Source organism: Vipera berus (genome assembly GCF_964194415.1).
Source record: "Vipera berus genome assembly, chromosome: 5".
Taxonomy (NCBI): Eukaryota; Metazoa; Chordata; class Lepidosauria; order Squamata; family Viperidae; genus Vipera; species Vipera berus.
In genome coordinates, this window is record NC_138207.1 from 18,667,791 (window position 1) to 18,687,756 (window position 19,966).

At 39.8% G+C, this 19,966-nt stretch overlaps 1 protein-coding gene across 3 annotated transcripts in view; it reads left to right on the plus strand.

Annotated features, from left to right (window-relative positions):
* Positions 1–19,966, plus strand: part of GOLIM4 (golgi integral membrane protein 4) — a 61,612-nt gene that overhangs the window by 30,367 nt on the left and 11,279 nt on the right. For 2 of the 3 annotated variants that reach the window (XM_081328905.1, XM_081328903.1), the window contains exons 8-12: positions 2,423–2,590; positions 10,445–10,801; positions 12,792–13,030; positions 14,532–14,608; positions 15,051–15,169. In XM_081328905.1, the coding sequence (XP_081185031.1) occupies positions 2,423–2,590; positions 10,445–10,801; positions 12,792–13,030; positions 14,532–14,608; positions 15,051–15,169 (960 nt within the window). The remainder of the gene's footprint in view (positions 1–2,422; positions 2,591–10,444; positions 10,802–12,791; positions 13,031–14,531; positions 14,609–15,050; positions 15,170–19,966) is intronic. The other variant, XM_081328904.1, reaches the window with a different exon arrangement.

Consider the following 19,966-nt stretch of genomic DNA (forward strand, 5'->3'; position numbering starts at 1 on the left):
CTGAGCTTGTCGATCAGAAGGTCGGCAGTTTGGCGGGTCGAATCCCGAGTGCCGTGTGACAGAGTGAGCGCCTGTTACTCGTCCCAGCTTCTGCCAACCTAGCAGTTCGAAAGCACGTAAAAATGCAAGTAGAAAAATAGGGACCACTACGGTGGGAAGGAAACAGCGTTCCATGCGCCTTTGGCGTCTAGTCATGCTGGCCACATGACCACGGAGACGTCCTCAGACAAGCGCTGGCTCTTCAGCTTTGAAACGGAGATGAGCACCGGCCCCTAGAGTCGGAAACGACTAGCACACATGTGTGGGGGAACCTTTACCTTTACCTAGTTTAATGAAAAGAAGAACTAGGGATGATATGATATTTGAGGGGCTACCACAAGGAAGAGGAGGTCAACCTAATCTCCAAAGCACCTGAAGGCAGGAAAAAGAAGCAACGGATGGAAACTAATCAAGGGAAGAAAACCAACCTAGAACTAAGGAGAAATTTCCTGACAGAACAATTAATCAGTGGAACAAGTTGCCTCCAGAAGTTGTGGTTGTTCCAACACTGGAGTTTTTTAAGAACAGATTGGACAACCATTTGCCTGAAATGGTATAGGGTTTCCTGCTTGAGCAGTGGATTGGACTAGAAGACCTCCAAGGTCCCTTCCAACTCTGTTATTCTATTATTCAAGAAATCCAGCTAGAGTAAAAGACTAAGCTTTATTGGAAACAGTTTACCAGCCAATGTTAAAGAGTTGAAGCATTGATTGGCAGAGAAAACCTCACAGTATATCAACTGATTCAAACTACTCAGGCTTTTCCTATGCCACCATTTGCCCAATAGCAATCAGGATTTCCGTTTTTCACCTTGTGTCCTACGGACATTATATTACCTGTGTTATTCTTGGCATTATCTCCCACAGCGGTTGACAAAGCGTTGGCTTCCCTTTGAGATTTCTTTTTTTCTGCAATTGCTGATGTGAATCTGCGTTGTTCATAGGATGCCTGTGACAAATTCACCAAATGGTAACATAAAGGGTAGATATCAGGGATCTGGGTTGTTTTCTTTCTATCAAGGTAATGAACTTGTTGTTGTTGTTTTAAAAAAGCCTTTAAGCTATTGCTCATAGTTTCCATTTACTTGGTGAAAATAATTTTATTCTTATTTGTGTAGTTTTATAATTTTTCCCATGCTCTCTGGCAGTAATAATTTTATTGAGTGTTTTATAGTGAAAAGTAAGCCCAGTTTAAATGTTTGATAGATAGATGGTGATTGTAGACTTTCATCCTTAAAATATTGTATAGCAACAGCACTTAGACATATCTACCACTTCACAGTGCTTTATAGCCCTCTCTAAGCGGTTTACAGAATCAGCATATTGCCCCCAACAATCTGGGTCCTCATTTTACTGACCTTGGAAGGATGGAAGGCTGAGTCAACCTTGAGTTGGTCAGGGATTGAACTCTTGGCAGTGAGCTGAATTAGCCTGCAATACTGCATTCCAACCACTGCACCACCACTGCTCGTAGGCACAGATATAACACAGGGACATTGCATAAAAGCCAATAATCACTGCTTCTCCATTCACTCAATCATGTCTTCTTTTCTGTGAGGCTATTAAAGTTAACTCCACATGCAGCCTTCATCACATGGATTTATGATGACCTAGTAATCGTGCTGGAGAATGATCAGTAGTTTGTTTCAGGGAACTATTCTGTCACCCCACCCCACACCCCTGTATTTTATCAAGAGTCACTCTTTTAAAATACTATAGACAGCAGCAGGCTGGATTTAGCGAAGTAATGTTCCCCAGTCTCTTACTCTCCAGATTTCTCCAAGAGTTCCCAAGGAGAGGTCCTGGAGTCTGAGCCATTCTTAAACAAACACTTTTGTTTAAAAAAGGAAGGCCTATCCTATGGGCAACTGAACAAGATAGTCTGTCCTTCCTTCCTTCCTTCCTTCCTTCCTTCCTTCCTTCCTTCCTTCCTTCCTTCCTTCCTTCCTTCCTTCCTTCCTTCCTCCCTCCCTCCCTCCCTCCCTCCCTCCCTCCCTCCCTCCCTCCCTCCCTCCCTTTCCATTTCATTCCATGATTCTTTCTGTTTGTGGGTGGGTTGTTTTTTTTTTTGCTTCCCAAAGATTGAAGGAAGATGTAATAATTCACTACTGACAGTTTCTTCTTCTTCTGTGTGGCATGGAAAACTAATCCCCTTTCTGGGCTATGGGGATTTTCTGTTCAACTCTGCATGTCTGCTGTAATATATTAAATTGATGCACTCTGCCGCATAGAAAGATGTAGCTTTAGCACATGGACATTTTTGATCAAATGTGCATGTTTAGTTAAAATAACCTGCATCAGCTCGGAGCCTCTTGCTTCCCTGCATTTATTACTGAGACCAGCTTCTCTGCCAGTGAAATCTAATGGTTACATTTGATTTCTAGTCTCAGGTGGAAGAATACAGGCAGTTGAAGGACACCTTAAAAAAGATGCCCAGTTTCCAGAAACCTGAAAAATTTGAGTCGCCACATGGTTTGCCTGTGACACCTGTGCCTTCTCCTCTGAGTGATTCCAAAACACAGGGCACAGATGCCGCTAAAGAGCAAAAAAAGGTAATATGAACCGACTGTGTTAAGGCAAAGCAATCTTATTTAATCATCATCATGGTTATTAGCACTGATACAGTGCTCTGAACATTATTGCAGTAGTCCATGTAACAATCCTATTAAAAAGGTCGCTGTTATCATTGCAAAGGGCAGGAAGAGAAGAGAAGCTGAGCAGGACAAATGATTTAATCTAGATATCACATTAAAACACAGTTAAAAAGCCTTGAATAGTCATTTCCTAAGATAATTTTTTTCACTCAGCCAGGATATAGAAATTGAATCTTTAGTCCTAGGACAGGGGTAGGCAACCTTGGCTCTTTTATGACTGGTGGACTTCAACTCCCAGAATTCCTGAGCCAGCTGTGCTGGCTCAGGAATTATGGGAGTTGAAGTCCATGAGTCATAAAAGAACCAAGGTTGCCTACCCCTGTCCTAGGACAATGAATTGTGACCATTATGGCATTATCAGCCTCCAACTATGATAAAGGACACTTACTTTATTCCACAATTATTTCAAGTTTTTGGCCATAACAAGTATCTGATTTACATCCAAGGTTAATGCTAGAGTATGTTCTAAGCTCCCAGAGCGCCCTCTTGGGGTAGGTGAAAAATTGCCTAAAAGTGAAACTCCGCTACACCTGAGGGAGGAAAAAAAGCATCATATGAATTAAGAAAAGTACTTTTAGTTACAGGTTGTGGTGTATTTCTTCATTTTCTGCTGCTGAAGTTCTCCATTTTCAGATGTAGGCAGGCCACAAACTGCTTGAAAATGGACAGTAGGACGAAGGATACCAGAAACTGCCCATTGGCCATTGAGTACAATTACTGACAAGTAGAAAATGACAATTAGGACTATCTTCAGTAAAAGTTGTATGGCCGGAATTTTGCCATCATCTATCACGAAGTGAGTTGCAAGACCCATTTGCAAATTTTACAATGGTCATTTTGAGTAATTTGACCTGATTCCATTTTTATGCAAATGACTTCAGTGAAGCATTGTACATTTTTCATGTCATAATGAATAGATAATTTTTATTAAGGGTTTTAATTACAATAGTAAAATCTAATACAAACTAAAAGTCATTTAGAAGAATAGAAAAAAAGAACGAAAGGTGTAAAGGAGAAAAAAAGTAGAAAAGTAAGAATAGAGTAGAGAGAGAGAGAAAGAAAAGATATATAAAGTGACTTCCAACCTTCATCACAAGTATAAGGCATTTTTCTAACTCTGCCCCCACTTAATTTACACTCTGAACCCACTTAGTTTACAACCAAAGTTCTCTTCATACCATATCTCATTTCTTATAGACAAATCCATAATCTTTTCAGTCCTTGGATCCACAAAAAGTCCATTAAGGATATCAGATCCAGATAAAATGATGATAGCAGTTGTAGTACAGATCATGTAGAAGACACCAATTTTTATTCTACCTTGGTTGCTAGGACAAATTCAACTTTATAAATACAGCAATAAGAATTGCAGAATTTAACCACAGTGGTACCTTGGTGGTACCTCAACTACCTTGAGACTCATCGAATTTGGTACTCAATGCATTTTTATGCAACAATCTTGTCCCGGTACTCATCTGACAAACTAGAACTTGTCAGTGTCAGCCGCCTTGTGACTCACTATATGAAAAAAAAAATTGTTTGGTACTTATTGTGCCTCCCAGAACCAATTAACGATGAGTACCGAGGTAACACAGTACAGTGGAATTGTTAAATCAACATAGGGTGAAAGGACAGTGGTGAAATGTGATTTCTAGATGTTCAGATTTTCAATTGTGTCATCTGGGGAGGGCTATTTGCATTGCTAACACTACAATATAGGACTCATTTTGTTATGTGTGTCCAAAGTATAAAAGAATCCAGCAGAAAGCTGTCAGAAATGGCCATTCTTCATTTAAAATGGCATAAAACATAAATATTCATTAAAAAAGGTTTCTTTAGGGATTTTCATGTTTACTGAGCTTGATTTTCCTTTTGCGAATGTCACAATTAATGAAATGTTTGCAAGAAAAAAGCCGGCTTTGTGAATAGCAAGATTCCAAGATTTCAACCCCGAGCTACACATACTCTCCAATATTGCTATCACAAAAAATGTTCAGACTTAGTTATCTAAACTTGTCAGGAAAGTTTAGCAAGCATATTTACAGAGCAGGTGCACATAAAGTTATAGATGACTGCCATTACTCTTTGGCCTGTTGGAGATCAAGAATTTTCACTACTCCAAATAGAGGATGATGATGGTTTCCAAACAAGGACATTCAAAACGATCAATTTGTACCTTTGTTGGACTAATCAGGGCGGGTCTTCTGAGTAAATTCTACAGTACATGTTTGACATCAGAATGTTAAGTCAGCATGGGATGTGTTAAGTCATAGCCCAGAATAACTTAAAAGGTAATAGATATTTCAAGAACAAAGCAGCATAGTATACCAATACACACAAAGGTAGTCCACACTTATCAACCACAGATGGAACTAGCAACTCCACTGCTAAGCGGCATGGTTGTTAAATGAAAAATCACACTGAACAACATCAGTTTTGGCTGCAGTGAATTACCTCAGATCATTAAGTGCAACATCACATGTTCTTGCCATTTCGTAATTCACTTTACTTGAAGTAGTTGTTTGCCTTCCATCAGGTGACAGAATCTGGATATCTCATCTGAAATGTCTAATTCCTGATCAGCTACTAAGGTAGTTACTGTTTCCTCCAGCCTGCCTGGATTTTCTTCTCACCACATAAGTAAAGATGGCAGCTTTAAGAAACATTGCAAAAATTACCCTCCCAAAGGAAAAATGAGATTCTATTAATGAGCCAATGTAAAAGCTTTTCTGATATTTGGGGTTTGTGATCTTAAATAAATAATGGGAAGGACTTCTCCCTGAGTGAAGTAAGGTGGAGCCTAATTGAAATACAGGTAGTCCTTGACTTATGACCACAATTGAGCCTGGAATTTTGGTTGTAAATTGTCATGGCCATTAAGCAAGGCATCCACATGGCTGTCTCACTCAGTGATAACAATCCAGCCCTCCCCGTGCCTCACAGGCTGGGGGAGGCCTTGGTAGTCCTGGGGTGTGGAAATCTGCCAGAAACATTTAGGCCTCCTGCCTCCCCACCACCACTCCTGACAAGCCTGGCTTTCTTCCTTCCCTCCCCACTGGCCTTCTCTCTGTCCCACCACAACCAGGTCCACTTATCCTTTCCCTTTCCTTGTAGCTGCTGACAGGTGCATCCAGCCAATGCAAAGCTCAGCAGAAAGCTAACAAATCAGTTTTCATCAAGGCTTGAGAGGCAATCTTTCTTAAGTCTGGCCAGGAAAAGGAACTCCACTAGCTGACTTTCTACAGCACTGCAGCAGAATACCTAACTATTATTAAGTGTTAATATTATTAATTGAGGAACGTGGTGGCTCAGTGGGTTAGGATGCTGAGCCTGTTGATCAGAAGGTCGGCAGTTTGGCGGGTTGAATCCCGAGTGCCGCATAACAGAGTGAGCGCCTGTTACTCGTCCCAGCTTCTGCCAACCTAGCAGTTCGAAAGCACGTAAAAATGCAAGTAGAAAAATAGGGACGACTACGGTGGGAAGGTAACAGCATTCCGTGCACCTTTGGCGTCCAGTCATGCCGGCCACATGACCACAGAGACGTCCTCGGACAAGCGCTGACTCTTCGGCTTTGAAATGGAGATGAGCACTGGCCCCTAGAGTCGGAAACGACTAGCACGCATGTGCGGGGGAACATTTATCTTTACCTATTATTAATTGATACTAGGCAGAAATATTAATGCAAGGCAGAACATGGGCAGAAAATTAGATGGATGGATGATGGAAAACAGAGTATCCTACCTCACACAGTAAGCGTAAACATGTGCACCGAGCCCCATTTGACATCTTTAAAGTAATTGGCAGATACGCCCACAATTGGCTACTATATTGAGTATGGCGAGTCACAATATACCAATTTATCAGAAAGCTTTCCACTAGAGTTGTGTAAATCTTTCACAGGGTACTTCATGTCAACAGTGTTTCAAAGTTATCCCTTTAAGATGCTTTGCTTTGGCTTGTAGGTAACTCTACCTATAAATCAGTTTTCTGTGCATTCTGAGCACTTGGGCAGGATGTTCTTCTGGTGTTTCTAGTCAGTGACTTTTGTACAAGTTGCAGCTGAACAAGTCACTGCCAGATATTGGGCCTGTCATTTGAGGCTTCAGAGTGATACAAAGCACCTTGTTGAAGAGAACCACATGGTTTCTTTGTCTTAATAAGGAAAATTTCATCATTTCTCCAGTGTAAAGCGAGTTGATGAGGAAAGTAACAGTGCTTGCTTTACTTTTTTCTCTGGTGTCCTTTTGGGACCTTTGTGGAACTCAAAGCCATTCTATAAATAAATATGATATCCTATTTTGTTCCTTTGTCTTTATTTTTTGTATTTCTTTATTGTTATTTTTCTGTATTTTACTTAGTTAACCTCACAGAGTTGTTGAGAGTTGGGTGGTATGCACATTCAATTATTATATGCATAAATGAATGGCTGGTGCTTCACTTTACCTACCTGCCTGCCTGCTTCCTATCCATCCATCCATCCATCCATCCATCCATCCATCCATCCATCCATCCAAAAGGCATCTGGGAAGGGAAGTGTCCAGGCATTCCTTAGCGGGGGTAGGCACTTTATTGCCTACCTACTCACTAGAGTGTAAACATATTTGTTATCTGTTTCAAAGAATTACTAATCCTGACTTCCTAAAAGCAACCTGTCTTTGGTCACCAGCAGTGGTGGAAGTTGTATCAGCCATCCTTCCCTTGGTGTCTCTGCTTTCTTCCGCTCTTGAGATATACATTTCTTCAGATACAGAGGATTTTTCATCAACGTTTTTTGGGGGGAGGGGATTTTCCCCCCTAGCTTTTACTTTTAAATTTTCTTTTGCACCTGAAAAGGAGAATGAAGCTCCTTCCAGTTGACCCATGAACAGCTAAGGTGGCCAAAAGAGGTGGTCTCTTTTTGCTTATTTTTTCTTTCCTATTTCCAAGGTCACAGTATGCAATGACGCAAAGCATCTTGCACATGGATGAGGCTGGGATTTTCTAGTTAGGCTGTTTCCGACCTTTGTTGCTGGTTTAAGACAGCTTTTCATGCTTTCTACCATAAAATGATAAAAAAAAGTGTGCCATTGGCTTTCCGCAGCTATCACCATCTTGTCCTATTTAACTCTAACGAGGGAACAGGTAGTTACTTAGCATTTGCTATCCTATTTGTGTTTTTCCCCCTCCCTGTTCCATTTGTATCATTTCTGAGGGAGATGTTTTAATTGGAAGACTGGTTGCTTGCATCAAGAAAATGCAGCCCTTGGCACAAGAACAAACAATCTAGTGGTCTGTAATATAAAAATATGAATCATAGCATTGATTTAGCTTAGGTTGCCCAGGCTGGAAGTAATCTGAAAAGAGACCTTTGTGTCTTTTTTCTCCCATAGCATATGGACAACCATGCATAATCAGATATGGTCCCTCTCTGAATTTTTGTGTTTAATAAAGCATTGATAGAGATCTTTGCTCTTTTCAAATGTCACATTATTATAGTTTAAGCAAGGTAAAGCAGTCTAAATTCCAGATATCATCTTGTTTGGGTACAAACAGCTTCAGTTTTGTTTTCTAATGAAAATCTGTAAGTCTGTCTTTTTTCTTTTCTTCGCTAAGATTGGGATGAAAAAAAAATAATGAAATCAAGAAAGAATAAACGGCAGGGATGGGTATTTCAGATCAATAAAATATAGCTCTAGGAAGTAATTGTGGGATTGAGGAAAATAGGTTCCAAGAATATTACTGATATGGGACATTAGCTGTGAAGCAAAAATAGCGATTTGCATAGGCAAATTGAGTTTTTTTAGGGCTAATTTCACACATGAATGTCTACCTGTTGATGTCCCAGCTCTTAATGTCTTAGCAGTCTGATTCCCAACTATGGGAAGGAATTCAGTGCTGAAATTGCTACCAGATTCTGCTTAATACGACCTTAATTCCTGAGTCATAATAAGTGATGGGAAACATCTGTTTCTATCTTTGATGAAATATGTACATGTAAATTTGTTCTTAAATATCTATTCACGTTGTGATGGATTAAAATTAAAGTCTAGCATTATGATACAGCAATTTCTAGCCAAATAGTTTTAGAGATTAATAAGGTTAATGCTAAAATTGGGTTCTGTAAAAATTCCACTTAATTTGTATATAATAAGTCCAATAATTATTTCAGTGCTCACTTTGTCTCAGCATAAAGCTATTCCCATTAATAAAACATGGCAGCATAATGCCCTGGACCTTACGGCTTGTCCCCTGTATTTTGTATTTACCTTCCTTTTTCCATTCTTGATCCTTAGGCTATTCATCTTGGAGAATGTGAGTTGACTGAGAGATAGCTTTTGAATTATGTAAGATGTGTACCCAGGCACACAAGTACTTCCTTTTAAAATGCCTAAATTCCTTACAGCAAGACATTATAGGCAAAAATTGAGGTAAAATGTTTAAAAATGATACTTTGCCCTAGTTACATTTTTTTAAAAAAAAAAAATAGTGTGAAATACATCAACAGTTTAGCTAACGATCTGGATTTCTTCAAAACAAGATAAACAAGTTTTTTTTAGGACAGCAATTAGTTCAGCCTATTATGGTGAGTACCTCTTCCTTAAAATGAGGAAGAGCCACAAATGGATAGCATAGAAATGTGGGTAGGCTTAAGACAAGTAAAAGTGGAATTAAAATTGAAATGATTAAAATGCAGTTCTTATAATTAGTTCCCATATGGTTATTATAATATTAATTATAACTAATGTGTTTTTATTCATTTATTTTATTTATTAAACCTCATTCAGTAGCAACTGTTTGGAGGATCTCTGGAGCCATGTTCAAAGATCCATTTCAAGACCCTAGACTGAGTTTTTAAGTTCAACAAAGCTCACAGTAAAAATGAATGGAAATGCTTATGTTTTCATGGCCTTAAAAAACAGAACATTTGTTTTAAGGACACGGATCCTTAAACTGAAAAGCAACCATCAAAAAAACTCTTATCTTTCACCATTCTCAGCTTAAACAGACCTATTACCAGTGAACTACAACAAAACTTACGCAGTCTCCGAAGGATGTAAGCAGTTCATAGATGACCTAATTCTAAACTATCTCGTCTTTTAGCAGTAAAAAGTAACACTTTGAATTTTGCATTTTTCACCAGCCAAAACTTCTAAAAGGACCCAGATTGTTGGGGGCAATAAGCTGACTTTGTAATAATGCCGCTTGGGGTGTATGTGAAAGCCCTAACAAGCAGACATATACATAGAATGAAGGCTACTGCTAAGCTTGTAAGCCGCCCTGAGTCTTCGGAGAAGGGCGGGATATAAATGTAATAAAAATAAAAATAAATAAATAAAATAAAACTACTTTCAAAAGCTGTTCTATTTTCCCCTTCTCTGCATCACTGTAGAAATTTTTTTAAATGATGTATATTTTGACTTTCCCAATGTATCTATTGTGATTTATGTGCTGATGAGATTAATCTTCCTCCAGTGAATCTAGGTACCATACATAAGAACTTCTTCCTCCATTTTCCCCCCTGTAATAGCAAACCACAAAAAAGAACATCAATCTTGCAAAGTAGATTGGACAAAGCAATAATATCTGACCTGAAGTCATCTAAGTGAGCTTCCATGGTTGAGGGGGTCTCCCCAACCCTAGCCCAATATTATAACTGCCACATCAGACCATTGAAAACTTGACAGGAACTAAATCCCTTGAAGTTCAATGTATAGTCTAGAAGCATATTGTTTGAAACTAACCTCTCAGATTTAATGATTTATATTATTGTAGATTATGCAAAATGGTGAGCAATCACAAGGGGGAGAAGAGGCTATTAAAGTAAGCCCTAGGGAAGGAAGAGAACAGACAGAAGAACTTTTTCATCCTGACAGAAAAGTGATGGAAGGTCACGGGCCACGGGAATTAAATATTCAGGAAAAGCAAGAAGCAGGAGAAGATGAGGAACAACATGCAGAGCAAGATGAAGAAGAGCAGAAAAAAGAATTAGAAGAGGAAGAAATGGAGCAAGCTGGGCAGCCAGAACACTTAACAGATGATCTCGATCAAATCCCAGAAGAGCATGAATGGAAGGAGAAAGAGCAGACTGACGAGGAAAACAACACGGTTGGAGGACACAACCATTCACAGGTGGGCCCCCTTTCTTCCCATAAGAATATTTGCATGTTTAAAAAAGCAGTCTTCCTCGAAACAAGTTTGACTCTTGGTGGACATCTTCATTGTTCTTTCTGTGGCAATAATAGAAAGTGACTTGCCATCTTTTTTAAAAAAAAAATCCAGCCTAGATTAGAACCTTAGGACTTCTTGTGATTTCCCATCTGAGTGCTAGCCAAGTTTGATTCTGCTTAGCAATTTTGAAATTGGTCAAGACTGGTTAAGTCTTTCTGAGAACCATTTGCAGGAAGTAAATAAATTGGCCACCTTTGATGATTAAGATACACTTGTTGAGAATTTTAGGTTATCGTTGCTTGGCAACAACCTCTGGGTTCCTCCTGCCATTGGCAGTGGTTGGATTAATTTGTAATTAATGGGGAAGAAAAAGCTGTTGGATTGTACACTAACTTGGACTTCATTGAATTTCTAACAAAAAAGGCCAGTGTAACGGTATGAGGGAATGACCTTGGGAGACAAGGGAAGAGCTGTAGCCAGGGAACATTCAGATAAGAGGCAGCTTAGCCCACAGCAGGAATGTGAGTGTGGCAAATATCTCAGAAAGGACTCTTCCTACGTTCTTGGGTTGAAAAGGTAATGTGGAAGAAATGTACTTTCAGACTGGCAAGACTAATGTCTGCCCTGCGATATAATCCAAAAAAAAAGCATGCCCAGTTCAATTGATTCTACTTTATTGTAAGGATACATTAACAGAATCTTGTTAGTCCAAAAAGCAGATTTTCTACTTGCAGATTTATCTTTATGAATCCAGAATGCTCTTTCCTCCACCTTGGTGTAACTTAGCATTTTGGCAAATCCTTTCATTTAAATATGATATGCAGCCAGCAGCCAGAATCCCAGAGGTACAGTTTATGCAGGTCACATTTTGTACAGAACTATAAATAGAGCTTGTCAAGAAATTCTTCTACTTTCTAGGTCATATCTTGGGGCACCAAAATATACTTTTTCATTTGTTTCAACTGATTTTCAAATTGAAGCTTACACAGCATGCTAAGCTCTCCTGATGTTTTCAGGCTTCTGAAACTATTGTCCCAAAGCCAAAATTTAATGTTGTCTATATTGTTCCTTACTATTCATTCTAAGGAAGAATAAAAGGATAGAAAGTTGAACATTTAATCTACTCACAAACATTTAAAATTGTCATGTCTCTCTAGTCAACCTTGATTTCTGCCGCCAAAGGATGTATTCAGACTTTCCATTCAAAATCTGTCCCACACCTACTTCAAACTGTTGTCTCATTCAGCCTAATATTGTTTCCTCTGGCTCTTGAAGAATGAGAGCTTTTTTATATCATGAGAGTACCTTGTCTTGAGAAAAAATAATTGTGGGTGGGTATAATAAATGTAAACCTGACCCTGGCAATGAGGAAGGGGTGAAGTTTAAGTAATTAGTAGTGGTAAAAAGGTAAAGGTAAAGGTTCCCCCGCACATGCGTGTTAGTCATTTCTGACTCTAGGGGCTGGTGCTCATCTCCATTTCAAAGCCGAAGAGCCAACGCTTATCTGAGGACGTCTCTGTGGTCATGTGGCCGGCATGACTAAACGCCAAAGGCGCACAGAACGCTGTTACCTTTCCCACCATAGTGGTCCCTATTTTTCTACTTGCATTTTTACGTGCTTTCGAACTGCGTCCTAACCCACTGAGCCACCGCGTCCCTAATTAGTAGTGGAGCCATAGCCAAATGTGGAGTGAGGCCATGTAGATTTCCTGGGATTTAATATGGCACTAATTAGGTCTCTTTTCCTAAGCATGACACAGTAATAAATTTTTCTTACCAAAAGCTGGAATTACAGAGGGCTTTGAAAACGAGGCTACAAGCAACCTCTTGTTTAAAGTCTCATGCATACATTTTTCTATGCCTTCTGGAGTGCCAAAGTGAACTTGGGGTCTCCTGCATGCAAAACAAAACGTTACATTACTTGAGCGATCTTGTATGTGTGTTCCGCCAGGAGCCACCCACACTGAAGACTGTAACAAGGTACAAATTGCCTTACGAGCAGCAGCTGGAGCAACAGAAGCTGGCTGCCCGGAGAGAAGATGAAGCCAACCGCCTAAAAGAGCACCAGGAGGCTCTGCATCACGAGAGGCTTCGGGAGCAGTTGCATCGGCAGCAGCAACTTGAAGAGAGAGAGCTGATGCTGAGGAGGCAGGCCGAACAGGATGAAGAACAATTTAAGCAACAACTCAGGTTGTCTTTGCAACAAATAGTCTCTGCCCTGCCCTCCCACACCTGAGAAAGGAAGAAAGCTTAATTGGTCAGAAAAGCCTAGACTTTGCAAAATTCTTGGAATGCTGGCCCCTTTTTGATTTTTTTTTTCTATTTCAGGGTAGTAAATAAGAATAGGTACACAAACAAGGCCTGAGAGGAACACAGGCAATTCTCTAATGAATTGCCTAACGAGTAACTGTTTACAAGGTGGCATTTGTAATGGCTGCCCTCAAAAAGGGACTTTTAAAGTTTTCAGTATTGGGATTGTATATCTCAAGTGGTCTGCAAAAGAATGCCTGTGTGTCCTTTATGAATCCTTTAAATGATTCATATGGCATTGTTTCAGATTCACCATTTTTTGTAACAACTATGAGCAAATAAAGTCAGGCAGACAACAGACACACAAAATACATGTATCTTTGTATATGCAGCACGCTGAGATGTATTACTGTCTGGTTTTTTTTTTGTGCTGATTTTTTTTCCTGTGGAAGGCAGCCCTATTATTGGCACTGTTTAAACAGAGATAGCTCCTTTTTGATATAATAGTCATGTTTGGGATTTTGAGAACATGTCCTGGGGTTGTTCTCACAAAATTGTTGCCACTTGGAACTAGTTTACTAGAAAGCAAAAACAAAAACATTAAATTGTTTGCTTCTCAGCCTCTACTCATTACCACCCCCAATACTCTCTACCTCCCCAACTTACTTTTCTATTATTTAAGGTAAATGAAGAGAATGCTTCTACATAAAGCACTAGGCTGCACCCACCATCGGGCCTAGACAAGGTTGAAAACAGTTATGGTCCTAGAGGCTGAAGCTTCCCATTTATTTGCATACATTTGTTTCTTCAATTTGGTTACCATTTAAGGGGGAAAGTTATTTTACGTAAAGCCAAATGGCAGACACCAAGGTAGCATGCATATTCTTAGGTATAAAGAGATACTAAGAAAGATTCTGCTGTTTTTCTGTTGTCAACCAGCAATCCATCTTAGACTTCTTTGGAACAATTTATTACTTGACAAATTGTATAGAAAGACTGGAAGTAGTGGGAAAATTTATCATCACAACTGTCCTTTGAAACTCCAGCAATTGGTGAGCTGGATGGACTGGTGCTCTAATTCAGAGTAAGACATGTTCCTATGTTTCTCTATCAGTAGGATGGACTTTAGTTCAGAGGGAGATGGTGAGATGGAACATCTCAAGTTCAATTCCTGGCCTCTTCAAGTATGATTGGGAAGGAATTTTGTCTTAGTCTTTGGAGAACTACAGACAATTATATTATACTGACCTGAATAAATCAAGAATTTGATGGGGGGTTTTTTTGGTGTGTGTGTGTGTATGCTCATTCGTCCGCCTTCTGGGTAATGTTAAGCTAGCCTGAAGCAAAAAAAGAAACATAGCTTTAATCAGCTCACATGTTGTATATCAGAACGGGTTCCTTCTGTACAAATTTGAATTAATTGACCTTCCAATCATTTCAGCCAGCAATCCCGTTATGACAATGTAGATCAGGATATCGTGCCAGGAGGAGAAGCAGGTGTACATAAAGAAGATGAAAGTAAGTGATAAATTACCTTCCCTGTCAACTGTTTGTCTTATTTTTCTGATATTTTTTTCATAGCATTTATATCCCACTTAAGACAGGTAATAATAGCGTACAATAGAGCTTAACCCTTAAAAAAATAGTTTGAAATTACCGTTAAGCTGAATTCCATCTGAAAAGACCTGGCTTGAAAAAAAAAATCCCTTGAAACAGAAATTATGGAATATTTAAAATATAAACATTAACGTAACTATTTTATTGGTTGATCATATCCAATATAGGCAAAAGAAACTTAGCTTATGAATAGAATGTGTCATTTTTTGGTGTTATGATTTTCACACTGCATCCAAAGCTTAGATGCTGTTTTTAATGCTGTTTCCAGCTGTGGAATTAAGCTTGCGATGGTGCTTCCTGCTTGTGGGGAAGAAGGACTGAAATGGATTTATTTTTAAATTAGATTATGAGAGACGGAACCAGCATCCAAGCAGAGTAGAAGATGATGAACAGAATAATGCAAATGAGCAACAGGACCCAGAGATGGAGTACCAGTCAGAGAATGAACAAAATGAAGAACCGGTAAGTGGCAGTAGTACCATCAAGGTTGCTTCTCAGCAACTTTTCAAGAGAAACAGATTCTTTTCTAGCTAATGTGTTCAATCAATCAATCAGTTTAAACCCATTCTGTACCCAAAACAGAGTTGATAAACTGAAATAACAAAACTAACTTGAATAGCAATAACAATAGCACTTAGACTGATATACCGTCCCATAGGCTTTGCAGCAATCTCTGGGAGGTATACAATGTCAGCATATTGCCCCCAACAATCAGTGTCCTCAGAAGGATGGAAGGCTGAGTCAACCTTGAGCCCTGTCAGGATTGAACTCTAGGCTGTGGTCAGATTTTGCTTGCAATTCTGCATTCTGAACAGTGTGTCTGAATGTAGTAGGAATAGAGTATTTAAGAAGTGTGTATGTTTGTGTGTGTGTGTTAAAGCAACAAGAATAGGTCAAGAATGAATGGGTAATGAATGAGCATGAACTAAATAGAAAAGTGAATGACCAGTACAAAAATGTGGAGGTGCCTTGATCATATAGAAAAGATGTATGAGGATCAGTTACAAAACAAATATATTCCTTTTGTTGCTACTGGTAGTCCTTGACTTATGACAATAATTGAAACCATAAGTTGTTGTGATTGTTAAGCATATCACCATGTGACTGGACCCGATTTTATATCATTTTTTTTCAGCAGTGATTAAGCAAACACCATGGTCGTTAAGTGAATCGATTTTACCCAATTTGCGTTTTTATTGTAAACTGGGAGCAAATGCTGGAAACTGGCCAAAACAAAAACCACTGAAAATCACTGTTACATAACCGTGAGTTGCTGTAACAATCATAAAGAGGAGTTGATTACCAAGCATCCAAAATGTGATCATCTGAGTGCAGTCACTGTAGCTTCAAAATTGAGTCATAAGTAACTATTGGGGAATCCACCATAACCTCAAACAGTTTCTAATCAAAGGTTACCTGTACTTCTTACCCTCCTGTGCTTTATATAATACTACTTATCTCAAGAGAGAATATGTATTTGTGTTTGTATGATTGCACGCACAATAGTGGTTTGTATTACAGAAATATGTTATAGAAAAAGAAAACAGCCAAGCTCAGAGAGCACCAAGGACTGCTTATTTCAACCCTGAGCTACAAATATTCTCCTTTATCGGGAGACATATGTTAATTCTTTTCCAGAAAGAGGTAAACATAAAGCTGGTCAGGCCTGAAGTCATAATAATTTTAAGAACTTTGGGGAAAACAAAAATTCGAGCAATGATTGCCAATCACCCATACAACATCCCACTACTGAGCTTCACAGTCTTGTTATAAAAACAAAAAAGAACAGTATGTCTAGAGGTGAAGGATCTTGATGCATTATGAAAAGAAAACAGTATCTTTAGACTCTTCTCCAGGGACTGTTTTTGGGAAAAAGTAAAGAAGAGCTGTGTATGAGAGTGTTTAAATGATACCAAGTGAATTCCATCGGAGTGCCTTGATTTCATCAAAGATGTGTATCACATTTTTCTAAATAAATGCCAATTCAAGGGAAAAGACTATAAAAAGAGTATAATAGAGTCTTCAGAATGCCATCAGGGAATATATATGGGTATAAAACCAATAGCAGGAGCATTGAGGGCAAAAGATGGTTACTTTCTTAAGTACCCAATCATAAGTACCCAGGGGGGCTTTTGCCTAGGTTCGCCTGGTGCGCCAGTTGCGGCCCTATTTGGACCGAGATGCCCTACGCACAGTCACTCATGCGCTCGTGACCTCTTGGATAGACTGCTGCAACGCTCTCTACATGGGGCTGCCCTTGAATACCACTCGGAGGCTCCAGCTGGTGCAGAATGCGGCCGCGCGAGTTGTGATGGGGGTCTCCCGATACTCCCATGTAACACCTCTGCTCCGCGAGCTGCATTGGCTTCCAGTTGTCTTCCGGGTGAGATTCAAGGTGCTGGTGATAAAGCCCTAAATGGCATGGGTCTGGATTATTTACGGGAGTACCTTTTGCCGGCGTTAACTTCCCATCGTCCTGTGCGCTCCCATAGAGAGGGCCACCTCAGGGTGCCGTCGGTCAGGGAATGTTGACTGGCGGCCCCCAGGGGGAGAGCATTCACTGTGGGTGCGCCTGCCCTCTGGAACCAGCTTCCTGTTGAGCTCCGGATGGCTCCCGATCTTCGCTCTTTTCACCGCGACCTGAAGACTTGGATATTCAAACTTGCCAGCATGGACTGAGGGATTGGGGTTTTAGATTTTAGATTTTAGATTTTAAATTTTAGAACGTGTTTTATTGTTTAAGGCTACTTGGTTTAATTTATTTTAATTTTTGTATATTATGTGTTGTTTATAGTGTTTAATTGCCCTGTACACCACTCCGAGTCCTTCGGGAGAGGGGCGGTATATAAATCCAAAAATAAATAAATAAATATCTTTGAAAAGAGATTGGACAGCCATTTGTCGGAAATGGTATAGGCCAGCGTTTCCTGCTTGAGCAGAGGGTTGGACTAGGAAGACCTCCAAAGTCTCTTCCAATTCTGTTATTCTTTTAAGCATGAGATTTCATCCTGGCTTGCATGTTTATAGTTCAGTAGCCATAATGATTTCCAAGATCAAGTTTACACCATATGATTAACTTACAGGATGAAAATCTGTGTTGAGAGGAGAATGAATCTAGATGACTTTAATGCATTATGGACTTACCTATCTTCTGTTCTTATAGTTGTACTCATGAAGACTAATTTGCAAGATGAGAAGACAGAACCAATCTAACAGAATGAATTACTCTAATGGCAAAATCCCCTTCATGGATTACTGCCTTGTCGTGGCGAAGGGGCTTGCGTAATTCAATGAAGCTATGAGCTATGCCGTGCAGGGCCACCCAAGACGGACAGGTCATAGCAGAGAGTTCTGACAAAATGTGATCCACTGGAGGAGGAAATGGCAACCCACTCCAGTATCTTTGCCATGAAAACCCTATGGACAGTACCAAAAGGCAAACGATATGACGCTGGAAGATGAGCCCCTCAGGTCGGAAGGCGTCCAATATGCTACTGGGGAAGAGCAGAGGGCTAGTACTAGTAGCGCCAGAAAGAATGAAGCGACTGGGCCAAAGCCGAAAGGACGCTCAGCTGTGGATGTGTCTGGTGGTGAAAGGAAAGTCCGATGCTGTAAAGATTTTTTCTCCATAGGAACCTGGAATGTAAGATCCATGAATCAAGGAAAACTGGATGTGGTCAAACAAGAGATGACAAGACTGAACATTGACATCTTAGGTATCAGCGAACTAAAATGGACAGGAATGGGTGAATTTAATTCAGATGACCATCAGGTATACTACTGTGGGCAAGAATCCTTCAGAAGAAATGGAGTAGCCTTCATAGTCAATAAAAGAGTAGGAAAAGCAATACTGGGATACAATCCTCAAAATGACAGAATGATCTCAGTTCGAATCCAAGGCAAACCATTCAATATCACAGTAGTCCAAGTCTATGCCCCAACCACCAGTGCTGAAGAGGATGAAATTGACCAGTTCTATGAAGCACTACAGCACCTTATAGAACTAACACCAAAAAATGATGTTCTTATCATCATGGGGGATTGGAATGCTAAAGTAGGAAGCCAAAAGATAACTGGAATAACAGGCAAGTTTGGCCTTGGAGTGCAAAATGAAGCAGGGCACAGGCTGATAGAATTCTGTCAAGAGAATACGATGGTCATAGCAAACACTCTTTTCCAACAACCCAAGAGACGGCTCTACACATGGACATCACCAGATGGTCAACACAGAAATCAGATTGACTATATGCTCTGCAGCCAAAGATGGAGAAGCTCTATACAGTCAGTAAAAACAAGACCAGGAGCTGACTGTGGCTCAGACCATGAGCTTCTCCTTGCAAAGTTTAGGCTTAAACTGAAGAAAGTAGGGAAAAGCACTAGGCCACTCAGGTATGAATTAAATCATATCCCTGTTGAATATACAGTAGAGGTGACAAATAGATTTAAGGAATTAGATCTGATAGACAGAGTGCCTGAAGAACTATGGACAGAGGTTCGCGACATTGTACAAGAGGTAGCAACCAAAACCATCCCAAAGAAAAAGAAATGCAAGAAAGCAAAATGGCTGTCTGAGGAAGCTTTGCAAATAGCTGAGGAAAGGAGGGAAGCGAAAGGCAAGGGAGAAAAAGAAAGATACACCCAATTGAATGCAGAATTCCAGAGAATAGCTAGAAGAGATAAGAATGCCTTCTTAAATGAACAGTGCAAAGAAATAGAAGAAAACAATAGAATAGGGAGGACCAGAGATCTTTTCAAGAAAATTGGAGAAATGAAGGGAACGTTTAATGCAAAAATGGGCATGATAAAGGACCAAAATGGCAGGGACCTAACAGAGGCAGAAGAGATTAAGAAGAGATGGCAAAATTACACAGAAGAACTATACAAGAATGAGCTTAACGTCCCTGATAATCACAATGAGGTGGTCACTGACCTCGAGCCAGACATCCTAGAATGTGAAGTGAAGTGGGCCTTAGAAAAGCTGAGCAACAACAAAGCTAGTGGAAGTGACAGTATTCCAGCTGAGCTATTCAAAATCTTAAAAGACAATGCAGTAAAAGTGCTACACTCAATTAGCCAGCAAATTTGGAAAACTCAACAATGGCCACAGGATTGGAAATGATCAGTTTACATTCCAATTCCAAAGAAAGGCAGTGCCAAAGAATGTTCAAACTATCGCACCATTGCACTCATTTCTCATGCTAGTAAAGTCATGCTTAAAATCCTACAAGCTAGACTTCAGCAGTATGTGGATCGAGAACT